The sequence below is a fragment of the Trachurus trachurus genome (genome assembly GCF_905171665.1).
Source record: "Trachurus trachurus genome assembly, chromosome: 13".
Lineage (NCBI taxonomy): Eukaryota > Metazoa > Chordata > Actinopteri > Carangiformes > Carangidae > Trachurus > Trachurus trachurus.
In genome coordinates, this window is record NC_139892.1 from 25,762,057 (window position 1) to 25,790,040 (window position 27,984).

Here is a 27,984-nt window from a genome sequence, read left to right on the forward strand (position 1 = left end):
CTAGCTGTTTGGCATTTATGGTGAAAGTTATATACAGTAGTGAAGTAGGCATATTCCAGCAGCCTACCAATGGCGTCCTTCTCATTTTACTTGCCAAAACATACACACATTCGGCGAGTGGCACTAGTGCTAATTTTAAATCCTGACAACAGATCAGTGAGCCATCAGGAGGGAGGAGACTCTGAGCGTCTCCTCTGATTGGCTGACTGTTTCCTGCTTGTGAGAATTTTAAAAAATTGTTATAAAAATCGTGATGGCTCATTTTATTCTTTCTTTTCTGACACAGCCAGTTTCACTGTGGACTGAACTCTGTGATACTGTCACAGTGTTCATGTAGGCCCTAGAATACATGAGATGATGATGATGATGATGATGATGATGATGATGATGATGATGATGATGATGATGATGATGATGATGATGATGATGATGACGATGATGATGACGATGATGATGGTGATGAAAATATATCATATGAGACCTACAGTAATTCAAATGTTCACCTAGACATCACCCAGTGACCAGTTATTCTGATGCCTTTACTAGAAAATCTAGGTTTTTATACTTATTTATGATCATTGGTCAGAGGCACAAAATTATGATTCTTTATCATTCAAACTTCAGTTTCAGTTTTCTGTATCAAAAATACTCTCATTCTGTGTCGGCTGTGAGAATACTATCACTCTTTATTTGAAGAAATTGGTTTCATGCACAAGAATAAATCTGCACAGACAACTACATGGAGCCACAGCTCAAAAACTCTGGTATCAACAAGCATTACAATACATCACAGGCAACCAAACTGTACTTAAAACAAACAACAGAAAATCCTCATGGGACCCACAAACCAGCGGCTGGCTCCTTTTCAGTGGCTGCTTCATATCCTTGTTTAACAGCTTACTCTCCGATGAAATGTGTAGGGCAAATGTGTCACATCTACTCTCACACTGCGCTGTGTGACTCTGTCTTCAGAAGGTTTGTTTTTTTTTTCATCTTTTTTTTCATAGCTCATAAAAGTCAGGGGAGGATGACTTTTCAGCTTGCTGCAGGTATCAGTGCTGCACCAGATAAAGATTTAGCTCTGCAATGAGATTGTTACCCCCTGCCACACACACACACACACACACACAATCTGCAGAGAGAAGTGACTGAAACGCACAGCTGCAGCAACCCCCCCCCCCTCTCTCTTTTAATAAAGGTCATATCACACCATCAGCGTGAAATAGGACATTTTATGCTGTCACAGTGATGAGGACAATAATGTTTATTATGCAATTAACAAATTAATTAGCTTGTGGGGGCTTTGCTTACGCCTACTTTAATGAGTTAGGCTAATTCCATTGGTTTGCTGATGCTGTCACTGTAGTTATTGGTGTGAGTGTTGCTGATTTTTTTATGTGACGCTTCTGGCTACCATTAGCCGTTATACGACTCAAGACAAAGAAGTGCAGATGTCTGGCACTCAGGCAGTGTTTTTCTACGTAAAGGGAAACACATGCATGTGGTCCCGCTCAGAAGCAGTAGCACTAGACAACTTCTCACTGCTGGATTTTACGCTTCATAATTTGACACAGTCGTTCATTCAAATCAGCTGAATGTCAGTTTTAAAGACTTTAGTCGATTACTCATACATAGTAGATATGGAAAATGTAATCATTTGCAAGAGTGAAGGCAATTTTTCAGGATGCATAGTCATACCAATAAATGTTTACAACCAACAGTCCTTTTCGTGCTTTCAAGGTGAAAAGAGACGTTGAGCGGGAAAGTTCATGGTTAATTTAAAGAGTTAGATTTCATGAAAAATGCTTTTAGTATCATTAGAAACAAGCTTACAGTATTATTTATTGATGGTTTTTCTAATGCTCTAAAATCCATAGCTTGTTAAAAGCCAGACTTATACATTGAGAAATTCAAGACTTGTGTCTGCTGATGCTAAATGTTTGTCTGGACTCATTATCTTTTCATTCCCTCAATCTGCTTGTGCAAACCAATGGACTCTAAAACAAATCAATTTTGGCCAAAAGCCTGCATTAGATCACATCTGAAGTTGCCAGGGTTTCTATCAGAGGTTTTTTACCAAATTGTCATAGACAGATAAAACATCTACTTGTCAAAGTCTGGTTTTGCAGAACTCTTTCCTCCGACATTTCTTCAATATTCTATGTGAGAGTGAAATGTCTGAACAACAAACAAAAAATATGCGTTTTCATAGCACAGTGACCAAGCAAGCTTTTACAGCAGCCCTTCAACCAGCAAAACAAAGCAGGACTCGTGTGCATAGGCGCATGTTCATATACTATGTATTAAGTTGGCTTTTCATTGCGAGAACACAGAATAGGCAAAAGGCCCATAAAAGTTATTTACTACAAGGTTATAGACATACTGTAACCAGTGAGTCAGAACATTTCCCTGTTAAATGCTACAGTGATTATAACCTACAAGCATATACTGTACAGGAAGAACAGAAATACACACGCGACTCCCCTGGATTGAATGTGACCTATTCAGCCTACACTATGCATTTAAAGCCATTCCAGTAGATCTGCAACAAAATATGCTGTATAAATATTTGCAAAATAAACTGCATGGTCTACAATTCATGAGCCAAAGAGATACACTTGATGAGTGCTGTACTAACAAGAACTGACCTGGGTGACGGTTATCTATGAGCCTCTCTGGGATATATGCTTATGTGTGCACACTGTTAAGAAAAATTGTCACACTGAAAATACTGTGTGTGTATTGGAAAAGCTGTGGGGAAAGGTGTAATACCCTTCAGGGCATATTTTTATGGGTCAGTAGATGAATGAGCTAGAGAGGGCTAGTTGCTTCAATATATATTTTCACATTCAAACAAATTCTAAAGATTTTTTTTTTTTTGACAGGTGTTAAGTGGAAATTTCAATTGGTCCATATTACACTATTCAATTTGGGCCGCTCTTGGTGGCATTCTGATCTGTCTCTGCAAATTAACCTCAGAGCAACACTTTTGATCCGCTTGATATTTGGACTTGTAAAAGGGGCAGGGGAAATACAACACATTGACATTCCCCCTCCTATCCAGTAATGAAATTGCTTAGCGCTATTGCATCCTTTCAAGCATCACACTGTGCTCGCTCATATGGATTTAATCCTGTTGAAAGAGGCTGTTGCTGAGGGCATTCGGCACAATGCCAGTTTGAAAGTAATCCTTCGAGTCTTAAATAAGTTGGCCTTTTTCCAAGTATAGATATCTGAATCAGCTTATTGATAATTGATAATCAAAACTGATTTCAAATCTGGAGCTTTTCACATCTCGACAATCTCTAAATTCTGCAATGGTTTGGATGTAATTTACACTAGTTGGCACCACCACTTATCCACTGTTAATTATTTTGGAATGACAATTTATTAAGTATTATATCCTTACCAATATGTATATATAAGCCTCATCATATTCACCAAATGTTTCACATACAGTAGTAGTCAATTCTCTGGTGCAAGTAACACTCATAAGATTTCCCACAAAGTACACAACCAATCCTATTAAAAATACGTGAAAAAATATGTCTTTCCCTTCCTTAGACCCAGGTCTAAATATTAAACCCTAATCCCAAAGGCTTAAAGTACATTCTTAATTGTCCTGTCTACTGAAATGAACTGAAATGGAAAAAAAAGCGAATGGTATTAGAAATCTACATTTAAAGCAAGGTATTACTGCAGGCTCAATTAGACTGAAAGCATGAGAGATAAGACACAGGAAATGACATTATCACTTTGGCAGAGTGGTATAATTCTCGCTGTTGACACAGTAGATAACATGATGACTCTGATATGACTGGAGGATTATAACAGGTAGATATAGTGACCGTCAAATGTCCTCTATATTCTTAATGGAGTACCACTTGTAACTGAATTGTCTTGGTTTATCTCACGGAAACACTTTACTTTCCAATGCTTTTAAATCTGTCTAGTGACAGTTAATACAGGTTTTCAGTGTTGATGTGAACTGCTGCATACATCCAAATTTATAACAAGCACCTGACTGTAAAAAGTGAACCTCTTTGGTGCTCTCGGTGGCTCTCAAATTAAAGATCATCTTTGAAATCATCTTAAAGGGGACATATTATGGAAATATAATTTTTGAAGGCTCTTTACTGTAACATACATTTAGGTCTTTGGCTTGCCTTCCGGCCCCCAAAATGTGAGAATTGACAAAAAAAATCTGTAATGTGCAGGCTCCCTAGGTTGAAATCCACGTGGTTTTACGAGCTGTTCCCTCAGTTGTCTTCCAGAGATGTAACTAGGTTTAGAATTTGCATAATACCACCCCTACCTGGTACCAATAGAAGAGCGGGGCAAGCAGTGGTTCATTTGCATTTAAAGGGACAGCTAGTCACAGATATGTCTTTAAGACACCTGGGCACTATTTTAATTTGTGGAAAGGGGGCATAATAAGACTCATTTAAAGAAAAACAAAGAACACCTATTTACATCAACCATATGCACCATTTCATTTTATTTTTCTATGAAACTGAACATCATCTCTAGTACATATGTCATCGAAGTATTGACCTCATCTGAAATTGTAATTTTATTCTTTAATTACAGTAGAGAGTCAACCCATGTGTCACTGAAGGTCCACAGTCTACAGTGTTTTTCTACGGGTAACATTTTCTACTGTTGAGCTGTAATTAATGCTTCAGTTTTGATCATTTTTCCATTAATCTAATCATTATCGAATCCATAATTGTCAAAGATATCAAAATCATTTCAGCCCAATTTCACTATGGCCTTTATGGTGCCCTATTAAAAAACTTTATGTCCATAACATGTACACTAATTTTGCTAAATTGGTGCAACGTGCAAATGATCATTCTGCAACATTGAACCTCTCCGTGATGGTGCAAAATGACCTCTGGACTCATAATGTCTGAATCCCCAGTTGAGTTTTAATAGAACTATTGAAATATTAGGCAGAGCGCAGTACTAACAGACACAGCATTAGACGGCAAACGTTTGGAATTGTAATACAGTGTGTAACCACCATAATCTGAACAAGATTATAGTTTCAAGTATGAAATGTCTGTCTATATTTGAAGGGCCATAAATATCACGGTGTAATTAAAGTGCATTATTACAACAAAGCTACCACTTTAAGCTCAACATCCCACATCGCTGCATATAAAAGGAAAGGGAAAAATTGCAGGCTCAGGGTGATTGAAGCCTCCTTTTGAAGTCACTTGTTCTGGTTGGCTGATGGAGCTGACAGGGTTATTTTGGGACAATGAAAATGTGCTGTGATTAATGGTTCAAAACAAAAACTATCCCGAGACGGTGTGTGTTCAGAGGACTGTAGCTGGAGAGCTGATAGTCCATCTGAGCCGACGCTTCTAAATTAGTGCAGATATGATAGCTGTGTTATGGCGCTCAGGCCTTAGTTTATCACATACACTCACCACACCGAATAACACCTTAAATCAACCTAAGAGCCGTGTCATTTGTGACGGCGCCTCCTGTAGAGCGGCCCCGCCATTCTGATGTCATCTGCTCTCGGTGGATGAAAGCCCATCCAGAGGAAATTCAGGAGCCCCTTAATGGCACCTTTCTGAAATGCTCACCTGCATGGATTGAGCAGAGACTGTAACTGGCACAATATATCTCACCTTATCTCTTTCTGTCTGGAATGAGAAGGCAGAGCCTCCGGGAGGGACCTTTAACTTCGGTCATGCAGGGGAGGTCACCAGTATGGGGAGACATGCCTCAAAAATTTAAATGCATTGCAGGCTGCAGTTGTAAAGCTTCCTCATCTGCCGTGCCCTGTCATATTTCAGCGAGGTTTGACAATGCTGGTGCTTCGCAGCTCCCATAAAAAGGCTTCATTTTCCTCTATCTAACAGGACCATTGTTGAGTGCTTTATCGCTTATCTCTGCTATACTCATTTTAGCACCTCGCAGTAGCACATTGTTCATTGTCACTGGTTTAAGAGATATTAATGGATGTGATTGCTCTATCCTCCACTTGTGTTTGGACTCAATGCATCCATATTTGACTTGGGCCGGATAATTCTCAGCGCTATAATTTCCTGTGTGTCATACACTTTGTGGCACATTTGTAAAGCAAGAGCTTTGTAATACGACTGAATGGCTCCCAGATTAAAAGTTTCTGTGATATTTTTCCTTCTGATAGTCATTTTTGAATTATTAAAGGGGTCACAGTGAGCTGGTTCACATCTTTCATTCAGTCTGACATCTGTCTGTCTTTGTATCCCTCTTAATTCTTCATTTCAGATTCAGAATGCTGATGATGTTTTGATTACACCCTTGGAAAAATTTCGGAAGGAGCAAATCGGCGCGGCGAAGGTAAGAGACCACCTACATGCGCAATTAGCAGTCAAACAGCGAAAGGATATTTCATGTGTTCTGACACTCTAGCTTCTCCTTCTCACCCTGTTCATTTCCTCTACAGTATGTAAATCATTAATTAAAAGTAAATCGTGACACTGCCTAGAGAAGTGGTCTGCTCCTAATTAATCAGACTGACAGGGGGTATAAACAAAGATGTCAGTTTGCAAGCGTGATATTAAAAGATATTACGACTCATGAATTGAGAAGAGTCATCATTTTTCTTTTTTTCTTTTTTTTTTTTTTTGGGGGGGGGGGGGGGGTCATGTTGAGTTAAATGTGGTATATTAAACTAAATAATTGTGTCTTTGAAAACCACATGAATGAAGTAGTATTGTGTTCTACACTCATTACATGTAAATCTATGCAAATTGGAAATATTTGAAAATGTTTAGAGACATTTTTCAGTGTCTCAGCCCAACTGCTGCCCTTTCTTCAAAGACTCTTCTGCTTGATCAAGCAGCAAAGACTTTTTAATGCATTCATAATCTGATTGTTGCAAACCTACAGTGTCTAACATGTTGCATTCACCGTTTCTTTGTAATCGGATTACTGTAACCCTATTACATGTAATGCCTTCCTCCCTAACCTATTGGACGTAGTGGACTGATATCAGTAGGGGTTTTGCAGAGTGTTGCTCCAGGGCATCCTGGTTCCACAGTGGATATGTTGTTGAAGCTGGAGTTGACTGCAAAGAACAGTGTGGGTTTGTTGCTACAAGCTATGCTTTCATTCCTGGCCAACACAAAGGCATAAAAATGAAAGTACAGCAGCTTGTTTTGTGGTCATTCCCTCGGTGAGATCACATATGAACAAGCTGGTACGACTCCAGCCTTTATATAGACCTCCCACTGAGTTTCTGAGTCCACTGCTAACTCCACACTGGACTCTGTGAATCATCTACACATCTTTTCATGGCCCTTACCCATGCGAGGGACATTCCAGCCTTAAAGTCAGACTCCAGCCATGTTTATTTTTTCAATGCTACTCTCCAGCCACTGGTCGGCAGAAACAGTATTTCGCTATACTGGTGTCTTCACAATCCAGGCAGCAGCGTAAAGGAACTACATTTTCTGCTCTTAGTGTGTGAACATCAATCACTCTACTTTTTACTGGCCAGCCTTAATAACCATTGTCACATCAACCATCACTTGTATCTACAGTAATGAAATGGCACATTTTGCAGCCATCACTTTGTCTCTCACCCCCCCATCACCGTGCTCAGTGTTATTGCACCGACTCTTCTCCACGTTTATGAAATGGTTTCTTAAAAGCCATGGCCCCCGTCACTCCCACCACCTCTTATTTCCTTCGACCACTTCCTCCTAATGGCTCTCTCCTCCTCCGGCCCATCCCCCGCTAAACATTAGCCCAAGTAGAGTGAGATAAAAGGCAGACTTCACGAGTGGCTGAGCAACTTTCCACTGTTCCGAGAATCTGGAGAGATCTGCAGGCTGTCTGACCCGTCTAGTTACTGCGCTTCATGTCTGAGAACGTCACATGGACAAATGGGGAGCTCTTGCCTTATTTGGGTATACTGCGAGTAATCCCACTGAGGTTACGTACCAGTGTATCAGCTTCCTAGGCACAAGCACAACACTTCTTCGTGGCCATAACACACCAGCAGATTGACTGCAGCACTACGGGACATATTAGGCACAGTCTGCTTCACACAAGGCTGAACTAAATGCTTTGGAATAAAAAACCTTCAAACTTTGCTCAATCTACAACAAATACTCATTGTGAAATCCAAACACAACATGAGTTGTTCGTTTTCACTAGAACATGGGACCCACCATATGTGCTGGATGCTAAAATGGGATGTGGAACTGAAATTATTGTAACACTTCCCTTTTTGGTATGTTTCAGATGTATTTTTTGTGAACTTTCCAGAGAGAGAATTGTAGTTTCAAAACTGAAATAAGGAATGAAAATCTGTTCTGGTTTCAGTGTACACTAGTTATTCAGTCTGCTGTAACCGCCTCAACATGGTCAGCTTCTGTTCATCCTCTAATTTGCTAACTGATCTCCTACAACACAGAACTTAACCTGAAGCCTGAACCCTCACAAAGGCCTGCTGTTCTAAGGGCTACATGTGTTGTTGTTTTTCTTCCTATTAACTGGACCATTGGAGGTAAACTGCCTAAAGCTGGGTCTACACCTATGTGCTTGTTAGGTGTCAGATTCTTTAAGACCTTGAAATTTAAACAAACCCCAGAGACACACTCTCAGAAAATGCCAGGGGATATGTGACTGGTGGGAGTGATTCCTCTCTAATGTTGACAGTATTATTCTCCCTCCAAGGGTCTTCAGCATTAGGGACACCATAGGGGTCCAACCCTCCCTGCTTGCTGAGTGTGAGGAATTAGTGCAAACAGACCCAGATGGGAGTCAGATGGCCACCGATAATTTGAGCTGTCCTCGTCCTACAAAGGGTGCACAGACGTCAGATGATTTTTGGCAGATTGTGGTCTCCGGAGGCACAAATGACATTTACATTCATACTGAAATTCCCAAATATGCTAGAGCCAAGACGCTGTGGAGTAGAGGGGACAATTAGAGTGGTCTGAGGATATGTTTGCCAGCTGTGGGATGTACTCAAAGTTTTCAGTCATACAAACATGTAGGCTACAGTACAGTATTTTGGTAACACTTTAGCCTATAATGAGTGCACACTATTAAGCATTAGTTAAGCATGAATAAATATTGAATTCATAATTTATAACACATGAATACTCATTAGTAGCCTATGTAGTTAGTAAACATAGTTATACATGTTTTACTCATCATTGGTAAGCACAGTAGTTATGGATTAGTAAACACTGAATTCATCATTTATAAAGCACAATCACAGTTGTAAATGTTTTACTCTTCATTAATAAGCTCATCTATATAAATGATGGATTCAGCATTCCCAAGCTGCTCTTACACGTCCAGTATGAATGGTTAGTGAGTGTTAGTAAATGTTTTATAAAAACTCACAAATTTCATTTCCAATGGATGACTTATAAACAGTTATTAATGCAGGAATTCATGAATTCAGGCAGTTACAAAGCACTTACTACTTATTGTTAATTAAGTATTTTGTGTGAGCTCATCTGAAGTGGGCCTTATAGAGCATTTACAAATGAGATATTAAGGCTGGCAATGCCTCAAGACTCACAAGGAGAGACACAAGGAGAGACACAACACGATATGGTTCATATTGCATTGTATTTATTGCAACTTGGGAATATTATAAGGGTCTGGTAAAAACGAAATTTATCAACCAGCGCATCCAGCGTTTACCATTTGTATTTATAAACGAGTCTGTGGCAGCCGCGACTCTCTCCCTGCTCTCTCTCGCGCTGGCGCACACACGGGCAGATGGACAGGTCGTGTTGTGACGGTAACATGCTAATGCTAGCTAATGTGTTCAAATTGCTATCCGCCCCCCATGGGGGGGGGTTCCTAGTAGTGACATGGCACCCGGGTACCGCCCAAGCCGAGCGAGTACTCGGATATCGGCTTCAGCCCTACAAACAATACGGCATCTACATTGATATCAGTTCACTCCGAACCATAGACTGTATAAAGCTCCGAACATACATCCATGACCCCGAAGCAGTCTATGGCCCCTGGTTTGGGACGCACGTTGCACGCGCACCGGCGGTCGCTGGACGTGTACTTCGACGAGCCCTCAGCACGTCATCAACGTGACGACGCTGGGAGGCGGCAACTGATTAATCCAGGTGTGTCTGACCACTGTGACTACTCAGACACACCTGGATCAATCAGTTGGTCCAATAATGTAAGACAGGAATTAAACGGGCTGGCTTATTTCAGGAAGTAGTGTAGCTGTGCATAAAGTGAATTCTCTGGCCGTTTGGTCTCCTGCTTTCAAGCGTGTTGGGATGGACCGGAACACTGCTCCAACCGCAGAGAGCTGCCCCCAGCAAACATAAGGAACTGACTTAATTTGTTGATACAGGAAAAAAAATAAAAAAATAAATAAATAGGCTACAGAAAGATTTTTTTTCAAATAATTATTTGCTGAACTTAAACTTCTGTGATCTACTGTTGGTGTTGGCAAGTTTTTATTCAGCCATGCTTACCCTTGTTTTACATCAACAGAACAGTTGTACAGTTACAATATGTTGGGAAGTTGCAATAAATACAATGCAATATGAACTATCCCTTTGTGTTGTGTCTCTCCTTGGTCTGTTAAGATAACCAAGACTTTTGCCCACTTTAGATGAGCTCACACCAAATACTTAAAACTATGTTTACTAACTACATACTAATGAGTATTCATGTGTTATGAATTATGAATTCAATATTTATTCATGCTTAACTAATGCTTAATAGTGTGTACTCATTATAAAGTGTTACCCAGTATTTAATATAATTCCATTTAACCACAAGATGTTATGATAAGTCAGTAGTAAGTGCATCCTGTATGTTTCTTCCTTAACCCGTCTCAATTTGTATTGCAAGCACATGCAAATTAGATTTTCATGGAAAAAAGACGTGTTATTGTTTATTGGCCACACATATTCACACTATTTATGTATCATAGGCTGTGCCCACAGGCACCCACTACACAGCAGTTGTCCCAGCTGAAAACTGGCAAAAGTCCAACCATTTAAAACACCAGATGATCAAAGACAGAAGTGGTGTCCTGGAGATATGCAAATCATGTTGCATAATATATTTAGCAGATAATTAGTTAATATATTATTGATTAAGCAAAGGGATGCACACTGCAATAAGACAAGAGAATAGCAATGGACTCTGAAAACACTTTACATGATAACAAGAGAAACAATTTACATCGCAGCACTGCAGATAACACTCAAACTTTATGCTGCAAAAACAACAAAATGCAGGAATAATGTGAAGCAAATTAAATAGAACTTTTTTTTCCCATTATTCTCATGTCGGTTCCATCATTTTCCACTGTGCCCTACCCAGTAAAGCAGAAAGACCATTAAAACAATGAAAGTAATTACTTTTTCTCCCTATTGCCAGATTTTCACAGGGCAGTCAAAGAAGACCTTGAGAGGTCGGTCTTTACCTGTTTGACAGCAGCAGCTATCCACTATATGTCAGCTTCTTGTTTTGTTTTCTTTCAAAAGCAATATATAATAAATTAGATATTTGATTATACAAATAGCAACATCATCCATGAAAGGGCAGAAAAATATGGTAATTCTGGAGTATTCAGTATTATTGCTATGATGCAATATTGAACTGATTAATGCATAATAATAAGAAAATCAAACAAAACAAAACTGATGACAGGATAACTTGTCTTACTGTTGTATTTATGACAGTTTGTTTTGACATTGACAGGACACAGTTGGGCTGGACTGCAGCTGAACAGTGACTTCATGAAATCATCTTGAAGGATGAACTAACATAATAGTGTGTCAGAGTTGCCGTAAAAAGCAGTCCTGAGGAATAAACTGAGGACTGGCCAGCAGTTAAAGTTCACTAACTAATGAAATCTTTATCCTTCAGAGCTGGCTGCAACAACTATGCGAATGGACACTGGACTCAAATGCATAAGAAAACAAAACAAACTCTTAACTGACCCTTATTATAAAATCTAGATGTGTGAAAAGATACCCCCAGTGCTAACACAAAATAACTTCCTGTTATCTTGAACATAATTAGCGTGGTCGCAGAGAGCTCCTTAGTCATGGACTTAGTCATGGCCAACATTAACTGGTGACATCGTCCAAAGCAAATAATCATCAGATGTATAATCTTAACAAGAAGTTCCAAACTTCCTGATGATTCAGGCTGTGTCTTCCCACTCATTATCACTCCAGTTAGGTGGTGAGAGCAAGGTTTAGCTTGATCTTGACAGGAAGAAGCCTAAGGGATCCCTGTAGTATACAGTATAGACCTATATTTATGCAGAGCTTGTCAAAAGACTTCTTCATTCCGTAATAATAAAGGAGCTTTTGAAGTTTCTTCTTATGAAGATACCAGCTTATTTTTCTCCATGTTGCTTCTCACAGACCTTAACAATAACTCTGAGATCACAAACAAAGGAAACATCACTGTTTACCTGCGAAGTGTACATAGTTTATGGAACCTTTGTGCCTTTATTGTTATTATTTTAGATTTATTCTATTGTGTGTCACAGAGAGAGCGGAGACACCGATAAATGATCCGTTTTGGACTAATAGTTTGTCTTGCTCACTCACTCACTCACACACACACACACACACACACACACTTCCACTCACACATGGCCTGTATAGCCCTCAGTGTATTTGTTTCTCAACTCCTCAGAAGCAGATGTTTGTAATTATTTCATGTTAATTGGCCGACATCTCGCTGTCTGTGATGTTTCCACAGCAAGTGGGATTCCAGGTAAGGAAGGAGACATTTTTGGCTCCGCAGCAAAGTGACTGAACTCAAACTGAAGCCTTCTGTTCTCTGCCTCCCCTGTGAAAGCGAGACCAGCTCGTGTGTGGTGGAGCATCAAAATAACCCGGTCATTGCTATTTAATCACCATTCTGGACCCCTGCTCCAATTAAACATCTCTAATGAGCTGATAGAGATAGGTTGCAGAGTTCTCTCTTTCATGTCACCGCTCGGAGAATCCATTTAAAATGAACATGTGGTGAAATATGCTGCATGTGATGCCTTTCTAGCCATTGATGTTTGTATTATTCTGGGATGTTGGATAGAAGTAGTGTGATAATGTGTGTGGTATCTGGGGTTCTCTCCTCTATACACACACACACACACACACACGCACACACACACACACACACACACACACACACACACACACACACACACACACACACACACGCACACACACATAGACATACGGGGACACATTCTACCTCCCTAGCTGCTTACATCTGTTACCATGGTGATGAAGCTCAGAAATGATGGCCCTGAAGATCGTTACAGGGCCAGTGTCAAAACTGCCATTATAGTGCTCGTGTCCAAGTATTCATTCTGCCGTCTCGATGCCTTTTCTCAGCATCTTTCTTTCTTTCCGAAAAAAAAAACAGAGGGGGGGGGGGGGCTGGTGACCAGACGTTCAGTTTTTCTCTCAACAATAGCATCACAGCAATTACTAAACTCACCCATACTACAGCAGGCATCACAGCGCTTTTAACAGCAACATAAAACTTGCCAGTTATAAATTCCACCACAGAGGAATCTGCATCAGAATATTCTCATCCTGTATCTGATTTATTCATGAGGGGAACAAAGCAATCAGATGAGGAAATCTCCCAAGTGGTGAGTTCATGTGTGTTTTGTGCACCACAGAAGTGCTTTGGCTTCATCCATTCTCAGCCAGCTGATTACTCTGGGGTACTGGCACTAGTTTGTATCAGAAACTTCCACCTTCAGGGTACATATCTATCCACATCTGTGTCCTCTGCCACCACATGTTGGGTCTTCAAAGCCTTTCGTCCTGCACTGCAACCCCCTTCTCTGGGAGAGTCTTTGCAATTTAAATTGCTCATATTCCACTCTGATTGCACAAACATGCGCTCAACACATGGACCAACCAACAGACACCTGGTGTTCTGCTAGGGTATCATTATGGTAGCACTAGTTTGTACACGTCCTGCCTGGATCAAAAAAAAAAAAAAAAAAAGCAGGGCACTTTGTGTGACTTAATCAGGCTGGCTCTGCCTCACAGATTTACTGCAGCTCTGAGTCACTACACACTCTGTGTAAGTGTGAAAGAGTTAGTTCAGACATACAGAGGAGGTTTTTTTCTGGCACGCTCACACTGGTCAGCAGTGCTCGGAGATTCCTGCTGTGACTGCGGGGCTCAGCTAAACCTAAAGCTCTTAATTTAATGTGATCCCCAGTGTGTTTGTGTGTGTATGGGGATTCAGTTGTATGCGCACTCACAAAATATTGTCACGTCAACAGCACGCACAGTTGCAGGCAGTCAGCTTCCTTTTGTTTTCTAATCCCAAAAAACTTGATCCTTCAGGGGAATTTATCTCCCGTCAGAGTGATATCATATTTAATCATATGTTTATTTTGCTGTCCACCTGTTTATTTTCTCTTTCTTTCTGAATGAGAGAGTTTATGCACAATTGATTTTTTCCCCCTCACGACTGAAAAGATCATGCCTGAGCCAGACATGACAAGAAAGATGGAAATAAGACGCTACTACATGAAATTATCTATTGATTTTTGTGCTGTATTTGTAATGGTTATGTACGAGGGTTACAGTGTCATGTGGTAAATTCCTCCAGTGAGTTTAAATGCTGTGGGGGTTGCTGAGGCAGAACACAGTTCTAGGTCATATCAGTAGCCAGTAGATTAGACTTGCTAAATTTCAGGGCCATGGAAATGAAAACAAACAAGCAGGATCTGGTTACAGTGACTGTTTCCTCACAGCCCCCCACCCCCCACCCCCTCCCAAATTCTGTCCCTTCACTAACCACTTTGTGAATGTTTGCATAACAAGATGGGCATTAAATGCATGGGCAAAGCTTCGTTTAGAGGTCAGACTTGCAGATGCAACACTTGAATGCCTTCACACAGACAGGTTCTCTCTGTTTGGGCAGAGTTTGATTAATGTCTGTGAAGTGGATCTTTTTTAGGTGAAATCTCTTAGTCCATATGCTTTATAGATGGGCATCTGGCATGAAAAGCCCATTTCCTGTTCCCTCCTCACAGCCTCCTGGGACACAGTTTGAATCCTGGGACTCTTGACTATTGAGCCTGACTTGTCTTTGCAGGTGGAGCATAACAAGGGAGGAAAAGGCAAACACCATGTCCTGTGTGTGACGGTGCCAAATGCATTATGCTATCGATGATTCACAGTGATATGTGTTTTGCTCTGAACTTATGTCCCCATCACGGGCAGTGTGAGAATAATAGCATATATTTCTCAGAAGCCCTATTGATAATGCACAGTCTTATTGACCATGCAGTCAATGTCTACTTGTCATTACACGGTCATATGCCACTTTTATGGCCTGTAATGATCTATTGACAGGAATTTTAAATGACATGTAGAGAACAGCATGTGAAAAGACCTCCACCTAGTGGCAATGCAATTACACACACCCACATCAGAATACATGACACAGTTTTAATGTGTCCTGTTGACATTTCTTTTAGGAGGGGAAGAAGAAATTCGATAAAGAAACGGAGAAATACTACTCCACACTTGAGAGGCACCTCAGCTTGTCATCCAAAAAGAAGGAGGCATATCTGCAGGAGGTGAGACCAAAACAAATTTCCTCATCCCCAACAGGTCTTTGAATAATGTTCTTTTATGGTCGGCTGAGTGTCTCCTAAAAATAAAGCTATTGTTTGTGCGCCAGTCTTTGCTCATTACCTCTCTAAGCACACAGAGTCTCCAGGTGGTTGAGGTATTAACTCTCTGACCACACATTGCTCTCCCAGCTTGACCCCTCTCTTTGTTGTGGCACCAACCCTGGTTTGTTTGTTCATTCTCAGGCTGACACACAGATTGATAAGGAGCGACAGCTCTTTTATGATGCATCCCTTGAGTATGTTTTCAAAATACAAGAAGTGCAAGAAAAGAAGAAATTTGAATTTGTTGAGCCGGTAAGTGAGGCATCGGTTTTTACATATTTCTGTGCTCAGCTGGGGTTGAAAGTGTATTGAAGATGCAGTTATGGCTTTTCCTTTTTTGTTATATGTACAGTATTTACTCAAAGATTAGTTGAAGTGTCATACAGTCAAAATGACTGTATTTGCACTTATTGCTGATGGAAGTAGCTTTTTAAATGTCTTCTCCTGAGTTGAGACGGGCACAATTATACATCTCCCTCGGGTGTATATGTGTGCTTCTGCACATTTGTCATCTTCATCACAAATGGTCTGTAATATAGTGAATCCATTTGGGGAAGCTAGTGGGTAAAATTAAATAAAGTGGCTGTTGTCAAACAAAACAAGACGAAGTGCGAGTGCAAATCAAAGGCTCTATAAAAGCCCCCACCCCATAGATATATGTGGTCGATTCTGACATGTTTAGCAGAGAAGTTACCGGGAAACATTAAGTTCTCTAGGTGTTAAATGTCTCGGAACGTGAGAAGGGAGCAAAGTGGTTGTTTTAAAAGCCCCCACTCCCGTTTATTTACATCCACTGGCAGCACAGCCAGAACCCAGGCCAGAAATGTAAATCTCCAGGCCCAGGTTGTGCTGGGAAAAAAATGACAAGGCTCAGCCTTGCTTGTGATGAATCTGGGCGCAGATAAGATGGTTCATCCTTGAACATTTGATATACCAAGCCTCATCCTAGAAATCAAATCAGTGGTTGTGTCTGAGGATTTGACTGAGAGCAGTCCTGTGTTTGCGGGATCCATGCTATTCTATAGATGGGATCAGTTTTTTTTCCTCCAGCAATACTGATAGTGCTTTTCCACAATGGCCAAGGGTGTTTCTGTTATACAGAAAATAAGATCAATATCTGTCAGCCATTAAAACCAGGACTTTATGAAACTTACCTTTTCTCTTCTTCAGTTAATGGCAATATTCATTTTCATTTATTGCTTTGATCAAATTCATTTCAGTTAATTCTTTTTAACTGACACTGCAATCTGTATATTAGACAAAGAGTTTACTCCTAATGTCTGCTATGTTTGACAGCACACAATTAACGCAAATTATATATATTTAGATGATAGCACGATAGTTAAATCCAAAGAATATTCAAAAATCATTACAGACTGGATTTATCATATTGTATAGAGACAAATATATAATTGTGTCATTATTGTTTCCTGTGTTCAAAATGTACAATTCATGTTGCAGTACCTTTTGAGTAATGTGCTATCCATGTGTGAATTGGTTGTCAAGCTCTATATTGTTTATTAATTCAGTAAATCACCCTTAACTATTGTTCCTCTCCAGCTCCTAGCCTTTCTCCAGGGCTTGTTTACGTTCTACCATGAAGGATATGAGCTGGCTCATGAATTTGAGCCATACAAACAGCAGCTTCAGTTCAACCTGCAGAACGTAAGTCTCAACACCTCAGGGTTGCACACACACACACACAAACACACACAAAAGCAACCAGCCACGTAATCAGATTCTGCAGCTTATCATACCAAGATATAACAAGCAGAGTTTTCACAAATGGATAGCTGTGTGATTAAATGAGATTCTTTGCTGCACTGGGGATCAATATTTTCAGTGTTGTGTTGCAGGCAGTTACTGCTGGCCATTTAATGTTACTGTGTCAGAAACTGTCAGAGTTTGGAGTAAAACTACAGCAGCAGCCTTGCCCCCTCCTTCCATCACCATGACCTCACCACTTGTAGCCTGGGGGACCAAATTTCACTCTGACCCAAGATGTCAGCGCCACTGCCCTGACAAGTTCCACCCCATAACCCTCTCCATGTCCTCAAATGCAGAGAGCTCTAATAGGAGCTAGTGAAGGTGAGGCTGCCTCAAGCTTCTCTTCACTGGGTGATATGAAACAGCACTTAAAGGCTTCAAAAGTAGGGGATTTCTACAGCATTAACAGCTGAAATCAAGCTGTGGGATCATTTCATTTCATTTTTACAACATAAATAAAATGTTTTTGTCTGTTTTTCTTAATGGTTTCCCAATTTGTTAGTCTTTTTTTCAGGTGTTCTCATGCAGTTGCACAACTATGAAGGACTTGTCAGTTGTTTGACAATTTGCCTTTGTTTGTTGTTAGAGGCAAAATAAGATTTCTTTCTTTGGATGAGAAATAACAAGAAAAAAAAATCAAATTCCAGTACACAACATGTCATCTGTTAATGCAATGATAACACAATCTGACATTTTCCACACAGACACGAAACAACTTTGTGAGCACTAAACAGGAAGTGGAGAAGCTGATGAAGAGGATAAGGTCTGCAGATCAGGACTATAAACCCCCAGGCCAGTGGACGATGGAAGGCTTCCTGTACGTCCAGGAGAAACGTGAGTCTTTCCAGCCAGGCTTCCCGCCAGCCAGGCCCTCTCGCATTCTCCCCTGCGCCTCACTCATAAGTGCATGGTTTTACATCCATCACCATAAACATGTCTTGAGTTCTCCCGGGCCTCTGCAGAACAGATCCTCGGACACAGAGCTCATAATTCATCCTGTTTACAGATTTGCTTTGATGTGCTCTCAAACAAGAGGAGGGGGGGAATACCACAAATTGTAGATTTTTATCAGCAGTGATAAACAACTTTTGATTTATCACGGTTTAATTGCAAATTGATTTTCAGAAGTCTCTCCAGAAGTCCCCGACTCAGAGGAAAATATTTTTGGCTTTCTGTCCTAGGTCCCCTGGGATGCACTTGGACACGTCACTACTGCACGTACGAGAAAGGCAGCAAGACTTTTACCATGAGCAACACTGAGAATAAGTCGGCTGGGAAACAGGTAACTTAGCTTGTTTTAGCTTCAGTTAAGTTTTCTGTAGTTTAGTATAGAGAGGTTGCACACACAAATGAGACAGGCTGAGAAAAGACTGAGCAAATTGAATCTGTTTGGGTGAAACAAAGAACCCCGTTGAGGCTTATAAGAGTGTGTCACCCCAGAGGGAATAAAGAGAAAAAAAAAGTCATGACAGAGCTGCAAATTGGGCACGGAAAACAAAAGACTTGTTAACTCGAGGCGGACAAAAACGGTTCAAAGATAACAAAATCCACAAATAACAAGAAAAGGGAACTCAAGGAATGAAAATAACCCCTTAACAGAGAATGTCAACTGAACTGATTCACTTCATTTACAAGCGTTAATGCTTAAAAAATAGAGAAAACTTGATGCAGATCTAATAATCAAGTTATAATTATTTCCCACTTTGTTTAGCAGATCAGCTAATTGCCACCATGTTTTTGCATGAACTAATTGTTTTTAGACTTGTATCAGCAGCTAAAAATCTGCATATATTTCTATTTGTCATAATAGTTAATGAGTTAATGTATTAATGTGTTGTGTTTTTGTTTTAGAATGGACTTGTCTTGAACCAGCCAGAGATGTTCAAACTCAAATCCTGCATTAGGAGGAAAACGGACTCCATCGACAAACGTTTCTGCTTTGATATTGAAGTGGTGGAGAGGTCTGTGACTGTCAAATTCTTCTACATGTTCCCAAATGTCATCACATTTAACATGGACTGAAAACATACAAATCAAGATATTTAATATGTTTTTCCTTCACCCCTAGAATTGTTCTGAACTCCCATTTGTTTAATTAGGACTAGTTAGGGGTGTTAAAAAAAAACAAAACAATTAAAGTATCCAGTGGTCAGTATGCTATCATTTCCTCCATCCTCTATACTGACCAATTAACAAAAGAATATACCAACCTCTGAAGTATTATCGTTACCATGGCAATAGTTTAGTAAACTTAGTCTATCAAAGCAAAAGTCACCAACATGTAAACAGTGGTAAAACTGTGGAGGACACACAGTGATTAAACAGAAGGTTGTTTTCTTGGTGTTTTTTTTTTTTTTTGTGCATGATGTGAGATCTTTTGTTCTCATGCGTTTTGTGTTGTATTGAACCCGACTGATTCTGGCACTTAACCCAGATTATCATGGGAATACACAGCGTTTGAACATGCAAGAGCTGTTCAGGTCTGATTAACATCTTCAAAGAGTCCAGTGTTTACCAGTGTTACATGTTTTCAGCTCTGTTTGTGTCCTGCATGTCCCTCAAGTCCTCTCTCTACCATGCTCTTGTTTGTTCTATGTCCGCAACTTCGATATTGACCCCGTTTTTGAACCAATTCCGTCTTTTCTCTGTGTTCATGTCAATGTAGAAATGACATCTATCGTGGAACTCTTTTCAGACCACTTCAGTTTTTCTGTAAAGTCCGGTATGTGAACTGACCAGTGCTGCCCTTTCAGTGCAGTTGCATGTGCTGCATGTGTTCTGCTAATCGTATCATTCACTCAATCTCAAATCCAAACCTTCTAATGAAATACTGTTGCCTTCTTACCACTTCACCAAATCAGACACCACCTAGTCAATATGAGTTTAAGGATTGTAGACATATTCTTGAATTATTTCCACTTGTCTGTAGTTACTCAAATGATTTGCTGATTCATGAGAATCAATTCATCACATTGCCTCTTTTTTAGAGGTCTTAAATCTTTTTGCTAAATGGGAACATTCACAACTGATTTGTACTTAGTGTTTTACTGGGCAGTAGGAAAGGGGATTGGCCAAAGATCAGACACCTCATTGTGAAAGCATGATATGATCTTATTATTGTGAGTGTACCTCAGAATATAGACTTAGCTCATCACTGTGCGTTATTGTTGCACTGCACCAGCTGGCCGGGCTCTGCTCACCCTCAGTGTTGCTGAGCATGGACAATAACTGCAGTTTATTTGCAGGACAACTCATTTATCATAAACAGTGATGCCCCAAGGTGCTTGTTCCAACCACAAGGACAATGTGGGCCAAGCTCCACTCAACTTCAAGCTCATCCATTCATCCTCATTATAATAAACATGCTCTTACACCAATAGCCCAGCGAGAATCAGGCCAGCAAAGTTTTTTTTTCTCACCCAAATTATGTAAAGATTATTCAGTCATGTAAATAGTTTTAAATTATTTGTAAAGATTTTGAGTTATCTATCTTCTAAAAATCCTGCCTCCTCCCCAGTGAACAGTATTTCATTTGAGCTCCTGAACAGAATGAAAAACATTATTGTCTTTCTCAGAAAAGTGTCCCCATTACTCTGAATAATCTGATAACCTTTCAACAACTTTCATAGGGAATTCAGTGGAAAGTATTTTTAAGTGAAAGGTGATAAAATGTTGCTATATGGGGGAGTAATTGGGGTCACTAGTTCTGGTGAGAGATGTTGCTTTTGAACCTTTTATATGTCTTTAATATTGTGAGCAATATCATTGTGTTGGGGTGAAGGCTTTGATATTTGGGACAGATAACTGAAAGCCTGGTCAAATAACTATCTGCATGGCAAAATACCATTAGAGGTGACGTTAAAAATGGTTGTAATTTGGTTGAAGCAATACATAACTTGTAACACATGCAACCTGACATGGCTCTATGCTAGTACTAACTTTCACTCCTGGGTGGGGTTAAGGTCTTTTGTTTGCCAGTATCATCAGATAATGTTGTATTATCACATTAATGTCAGCTGAAGCAGTGCTACAAATTAAGTGCTGCTGCTGCTGCTGCTTAGACCAGCTTCAGGTGAGATATAACACGCAAGCTGCTGTGCTGTAGAACACAGAGAGATTATGGTACATGCATGTTGGGTGCAAAGGAATTAATCACTCTAATACTAAAGCACATGTAGCTTTTAATTGGGTGTGGGATGTGAAGCACCAAGCCAACAGAGGGCACATTTTTGATGTCAAGTATGTGCACATAGGCTATTTTAGTCACACTAGTCCTTTTATAGTGGTCTCAGCCAACGTAAACATGGTCTGTCCAGGCCCCCAAGGCAATGAGATCAGACTGAGACCAGCTTCTCTCTGAAATCTTTCCAGGCATGGCGTTATGACACTGCAGGCACTGTCAGAGTCCAACAGAAGACTGTGGCTGGAGGCCATGGATGGCAAGGAGCCGGTGAGGAACTCTGCCTGTTTGTCTTTGAAATATTCATTTTGTGCTGGCTGCTGTTTGACCAAGGTGTTTTTTTTTTCGGTTGTTTGTTCAGCAAGCTAACGCAAACCAAAACTGATTCATTTGTCACTGGCACCCTCTTCTGGTGGCTTCAGTTACGGTTTTCCTTAAGAAACCATGACCTCACCATCCACTTGTGCTAATAATAAAGCAGTCAAGGAGCACTGGAAGAAACACAGGGTCACACAATTTTCCTCCATCTAGACTTTTGTTTAGTTTTGAAGCAAAGGGTTAATAATGGCTTCTGTATCCTCTCTAGATTTACAACCTGCCAGCCATATTGAGCAAGAAGGAAGAGAGTAAGTGCTTTTAAAAAATATATATTTTCGAACCTCTTTCATCTGTTTAAAATCAGCTTTCTAAGTCCCAAGATAAAACCTCCCCAATACACACATATCAAGTACATACTTTGCTACCTATAGCTTTGTCTGTTCATTAACACAATTACTTGACATGCACCCACCACTCAGCTGACATAGCAGCAGCCTTCCACCACAGGGCTTGTATCTTATTAGTCAGAGCACAAGCAGGGGGAAAGCTTATTATTCTCGCATGATGCATGGTTAACCCAGACGGTAACTGATGTGTCAATCCCATTCTCCTCTTGTATTACAGCGTTTCTTAATGAGGCGGGATTTAACTTTGTAAGGAAATGCATTGACCTGGTGGAGATGAGAGGTGAGGCATTTAAATCTCTCATCTTTCATCTGTCAAACAACTTGATGACAACCTGGTGGATATCATGAATAACAATGGGCTTCACCCATTAGTGGACATGACAACAGATTGCATTGGTTTTAACTGAGGAGAAAATCTTTGTTGCTTGTTCTTTTGTCTCCTTTGTTGTTCGTCCTACAGGCATAAATACAATGGGTCTGTACAGGATTGGAGGGGTCAACTCCAAAGTGCAGAGGTTAATGACCACAGTCTTTTGTAAGTTGTACTGATAGCAGAAAGAAACACACATACTCCTGCTCACAGCCTTCTGTCCTAATGGGTCTGATGGGACCGGAGCCAAAAATGTCAAGTATCTGTATAGATTTAATGACATTCCTGCACGCCATGTAGCCAAATAGTAAAAGATACAGTACACCTCTGCAATTTGTAAATGCCTGACTGACCATTATCTCTTCTTTACTGCTTTTAAATCTCAAGTGTATGGGCAGCTCATTTTTTAAGCCATCATCTCAGGTTGAATCTAGGTCTTTAGCAGTAGCTGGAAAACATCCTGTGCCCCCGTACAGTGGGGAAAGAGGTCCTCCTTGTGGTGTGACAGAGTAACAGCCATTAGTCATTCCCTTATTAGACAACCCAAGGTAATCCAGTTTCAAGCATTTGAAGAGGAAATGTCTAAATTGTTTATTAAAGTCTCTAAAACCTGATCTCTATCTCTGTAAGACAGAGCACATTTACTCTCCTCTGTCCTCTTACACTCCACTTTCTTAACACAAGACGACCGTCAGTATTTTTAATGCTCATTTTAACCTGTCTATTACGTCGTGTCAGGTTGTATTGGTTTCTTCAGCCAGTTTACAGCTTAATCCTTGTGGAGACATAAAACTAAAATCTGTTTCCAATAGCATCCAAGGCATCTGTGGATATGGACCTGGATCCAGAGACGTGGGACAACAAAACCATCACCAGCGGTCTGAAGAATTACCTCAGGTCAGCTCGCCCCGCCAGCTGTGTGTCCTTTGCTGCCAGGAATCATCATTACCTCCATAATGTCTCTTTGAAACATCCCCGGTGTTAGTCATGCATTCAGTGCTGCCACTGGCTCACAAAGGAAGGTGGCTGCATTCAAAAGACCCATGTCACTCAAGAGCTAAATGATAACTGTTCTTTTTATTCACCAGGTGTCTCTCTGAGCCTCTAATGACCTTCAAGCTCCACAAAGATTTTATCATGGCTGTCAGTAAGTTATGGAAAGTTACTAAGACCTATAATATGAAATATATTTCAGCCGCTCTATTTACTTTCATTGTTATTTGTGAAAGAGAGATTATTTAGTTGGCAGAGCACGGATGAAGCAGGCACATCTGTTTACCGTAGAAAATGTTTTTGACGAAGGACGTCTGTGGACAAATTGTATTTGTGCCAGAAGATGGCACATTTGAATTTCAAAATGCTTGATGAGAGTGAATATGTCTCACATATTGTTCATTTGTATCCAACCTTTTTCTAGAGGAGCAGGCTTTGAACTGAACCACATTTAGAATTTAGTCATCTAAAAGGAGATAGCTCAGTGGCAAATACATCCAGGCACTGACAGAGGGAAAAATCAAACAAAGTCTGAACCAATTAAACCATTTCCAACTCAGACAACGTGGCAACAACGAGCTATGTGTATCTCTTTGCTCTTGTGTTATGTGAGAAATTCAATTGGTTTAATCTGTGCCCATTCACCTCTCGCTGCACCTCTGGATTTAGTGCCTCAATTTTAATCTGAAAATTGAATATGCTTTTTTACAACATCACCACAATTAGATTTTTTTTGCTATTTCTGCCCAGGTTTATTTTGATAAAATTTAATGTTAAATGTTGATCCTGATTACTTTACATGCATTTGCCTTTTCTCAGAATCAGATGACCAGAACTACAGGGTATGTGCTGTCCACGCCTTGGTTCACAAGCTGCCTGAGAGGAACAAGCAAATGCTGGAGCTGCTAATAAAACACCTTGTCACGTACGTGTTTCTGCAGTGAATCAGTTACAGCCTTGAAAAAAGCGCAGCCCGATGAGAAACGATAAAAACTGCTGTGACTGATTATATTATCTTCATAGTTTGTGGACTTCCTAATGTATTTGTCAGCACCTCTAAAACTGTCAGTATCTAGTATAGAATAAAACTGTCATCGTGTGGTGAACAGTTTGCATTTGGCTATATCAGCAAAGCACACTGTCATTCACGGTATGTAAAGCTCATGTCTCCTACCTACAGTGTGTCCACACAAAGCCAATGCAACCTGATGACAGTGTCCAACCTGGGTGTCATCTTTGGGCCCACCCTGATGAGGTCACAAGAGGAGACAGTTGCCGCCATGATGAACATCAAGTTCCAGAACATTGTGGTGGAAATACTTATTGAAAACTTCAAAAAGGTATACACAAACACACACACGCACAAACAAAAACCTAGCTACCTTAGTGAAAGTGTTTACCAAGATCTCTGATGTTTGATAAAATGATTGGATGTCATTTCCTCCAAAGAAAGGCTTAAAATATTGGTAGCTTCAAACTTCAAAGGGTTGAAATGCACACTGCATTAAGAATTGTGTATGTGTGTTGAGTAATCAGTGTTCTTGCCAGATCTTCCATCAGCCTCCGGACCCCAATGTGCCCCTGCCACAACCCCAGAGTCGCCCTGGCTCTCGCAGGAGCAGGGCCATCTGTCTATCCACGGGACCCAGAAAGCCCCGCAGCATCTACACCCCAACACTGTGTCTGGCAGATGCAGAAAGTGAGTACCTAAGCAGGGATTACCACCACGGGTCACCACACTTTTATATGCCGAAATCTGTCATTGAGTATTTCAAATTAAATCTGAATTAATATTCCCTCATCTAAGCCATAAAAGAACCACTACTGTAGTTTCCCACTCAGCAGATTTTAATGAGGGCTGTGTATGCCTCCTCTCTGGCCCCTGCATAGGTGACACTTTCAGCAGCAGTCCAAGCAGCACCCCGATGGGCAGCATGGAGTCTCTGTCCTCGCACTCCTCTGAGCAAAATACCTCCTCCAAAACAGTCTCCTCGGCTCAGGTCAAGGAGAAGTCACTCCTGGACCTCCGCAGAACGCCGTCGCAGCTCTCAAATGGCCCCAGGAGCACGGTGTGTGTCAGCAGCCCCGAGTCAAGCTCCAGGGAGGATGCGGGGCGTACAGATGGAGAGTCGGAGGATGCTCTCAGCCTGTCCTCAGTCAGTACAGCACCCAGGCTGTCCCCTGCACCCAAAAAAGCCCCACACACCCGCACTGACCTCAGACCAGCACTGCTTAATCGTTCTGCTGCTCCCTCCCTGAAATCATTGCATATATCTGAAGGTAGGATAATCATCAGGTAATCAGTCAAGGGTGCTTGTCATTTGTCCTTGATTTGCATGCTTTATAGCAATAAATTGGAATGAAATATCAAAGTGTAATTTTCCAGGACCAAAGTCAAACTAAATAAGCTGGGTTGTTTGTATTGTCATAACTTATTCCCCCAGGACTTAGTGCTTTCACAGAGTGACAGTAGCCACTTCATTCAAGCATAATTTTAACAGTGTTATTCTTTTTAAAAATATTATGTTTGTATGTCTCATTTCCTCAGTTACTTGGTGCAGTTTGAGTTTAAGTATCTTTGTGTCATTTACTAGTAGACAGAAGTGATTACATGTATCTTTCCCTCAAGGCCACAGGAGCTGCTCTGGATCTGTTCAAAGTCTGTCAACACTGGAGCCCAAAGACAGTTTAAAGTCGACTGGGCACCCAGACCTGCCACCAAAACAAGTGATCCGCCGCAGGACGGACAACTCAGTCACCAACGGCTACCAAAGACCTGGCTCAGTGTAATGATTTAATCATTTTACTCATTATGAATGATTGCTTCTAATACTAACGACTGAAGTGTGATACCAACTATGAAATCTTAGCAAGTGGACATTTTGTACATAATTACTCATCTGACACGCAGTGGCAAAACAATTAGTTGAGTAATCAATCAGCCAACTGGCAGAAAATGAACAACAATCCTGATTATTGATTAATAGGAGTTATCTATCAAGGCAAAATACCAAAGAATTACTGGTTTCAATTATGAATCTAATATATCTTGGTTTTGGACTGAGAAATCGAGTGATTTAAAGCCGTTGCCTTGGCACCGGGAAAATGTAATGACCATTTATTCCCTATTTGTGTGTGTGTGTGTCTTCCTCCCTCCCTCTGTCTCTCCCCTCTGAGTCGTCAGCCTCCTCCTTCGTCTGTTTATGAGCACTGAGCATTGAGAGGTCTCTAAGATCACATAAGTATGTGTTAGGAGATTTATGTCTTTTCCTCTGTGGTGGGAGAGCCAGCTTTAATTACACTCTGCTCTGAGGTTGATGTGACCCAGCAGCAGTCTGCACTCGTTCTCTTGGGACAGATAGATTGTTTGACTTGTCATGTCTGAGAAGCTGGTCACATGGTATCTCAAGTAGTGTCCTTGTATAGCACCCACCCAGCTCGCCTAAGGCAGTGTTGTCCCCTTGACTCTGAGGTTGTTGTGCACAGGGTCAAAAGCAGCCTTGTTATATAGTTTAACTCAGTTTAGCTCCAAGCTGACGCTTACCCCGCCCGGAGGAAGGAAACCTCCAGCATTGTATCGTTACGCCTTTCACCTCAATCTCAACAATGAGGAATGCTGGCAAGGCCAAGAGAAAGTGGACCGACTTGTTTTGGCCAGTAAAGGTCAGATTGGCTTGAATTTCTCTCTGAGGCAGAACTGCTGATTTTATTGCCATATTATTGAGTTGTGACTCGGGAAGCAGCCCCCTGACTAGTAAGCAACCAGGGGACCACTGTTCTTGGGTCTGAAGGATGGGATTAATATGTCTTGCATCTGTCACCTTACATGTAAAAGGACTTCATTAGTAAAATCAATCAATTTTACATGTCATATTGTATATAATCCTGAATGTTACCTTGTTTTTTTTAATTGTAACATTAAATTCTTGATTCACAAACAATAATAAATCAAATCAGCAGGAGGTCACGGATCACAGGTTGAACCCCCCCCCCCCCCGCTAATGGCAATGATGAAAGAACACTACTCTTACTAATGATAACTAATCATTTTATCATTGGAGCATTTTTCTTTGGATGACATAATTTACTAAATATTTAGTTTTTCAACTGTGCTGCTCTTGATACAATCAAGTGCAGATAACTCTATTGTTTGTCTTATTTTTCCAGGGTTGCTGCCAGAGCACTGCTTTTCGAAAATGCCTCCTCACAGTCTGTTCCAGTCGGAAGGTGCAGTAAAAAATATGACACCTTCAGC

General features: G+C 40.7%; 1 protein-coding gene across 4 annotated transcripts in view; it reads left to right on the forward strand.

Moving 5' to 3' along the window:
* The window catches only part of arhgap42b (Rho GTPase activating protein 42b), a 63,044-nt gene that overhangs the window by 32,146 nt on the left and 2,914 nt on the right, over window positions 1-27,984 (forward strand). The window contains exons 4-23 of one of the 4 annotated variants that reach the window (XM_083985443.1): window positions 6,271-6,342; window positions 15,494-15,595; window positions 15,836-15,946; window positions 17,255-17,359; window positions 18,166-18,295; window positions 18,643-18,743; window positions 19,313-19,422; window positions 20,127-20,183; window positions 21,833-21,911; window positions 22,228-22,267; window positions 22,584-22,646; window positions 22,827-22,901; window positions 23,549-23,633; window positions 23,825-23,883; window positions 24,549-24,654; window positions 24,910-25,069; window positions 25,278-25,428; window positions 25,608-26,009; window positions 26,359-26,515; window positions 27,897-27,956. In XM_083985443.1, the coding sequence (XP_083841569.1) occupies window positions 6,271-6,342; window positions 15,494-15,595; window positions 15,836-15,946; window positions 17,255-17,359; window positions 18,166-18,295; window positions 18,643-18,743; window positions 19,313-19,422; window positions 20,127-20,183; window positions 21,833-21,911; window positions 22,228-22,267; window positions 22,584-22,646; window positions 22,827-22,901; window positions 23,549-23,633; window positions 23,825-23,883; window positions 24,549-24,654; window positions 24,910-25,069; window positions 25,278-25,428; window positions 25,608-26,009; window positions 26,359-26,515; window positions 27,897-27,956 (2,225 nt within the window). The remainder of the gene's footprint in view (window positions 1-6,270; window positions 6,343-15,493; window positions 15,596-15,835; window positions 15,947-17,254; window positions 17,360-18,165; window positions 18,296-18,642; window positions 18,744-19,312; window positions 19,423-20,126; window positions 20,184-21,832; window positions 21,912-22,227; window positions 22,268-22,583; window positions 22,647-22,826; window positions 22,902-23,548; window positions 23,634-23,824; window positions 23,884-24,548; window positions 24,655-24,909; window positions 25,070-25,277; window positions 25,429-25,607; window positions 26,010-26,358; window positions 26,516-27,896; window positions 27,957-27,984) is intronic. The other 3 variants (XM_083985444.1, XM_083985445.1, XM_083985446.1) reach the window with 3 other exon arrangements.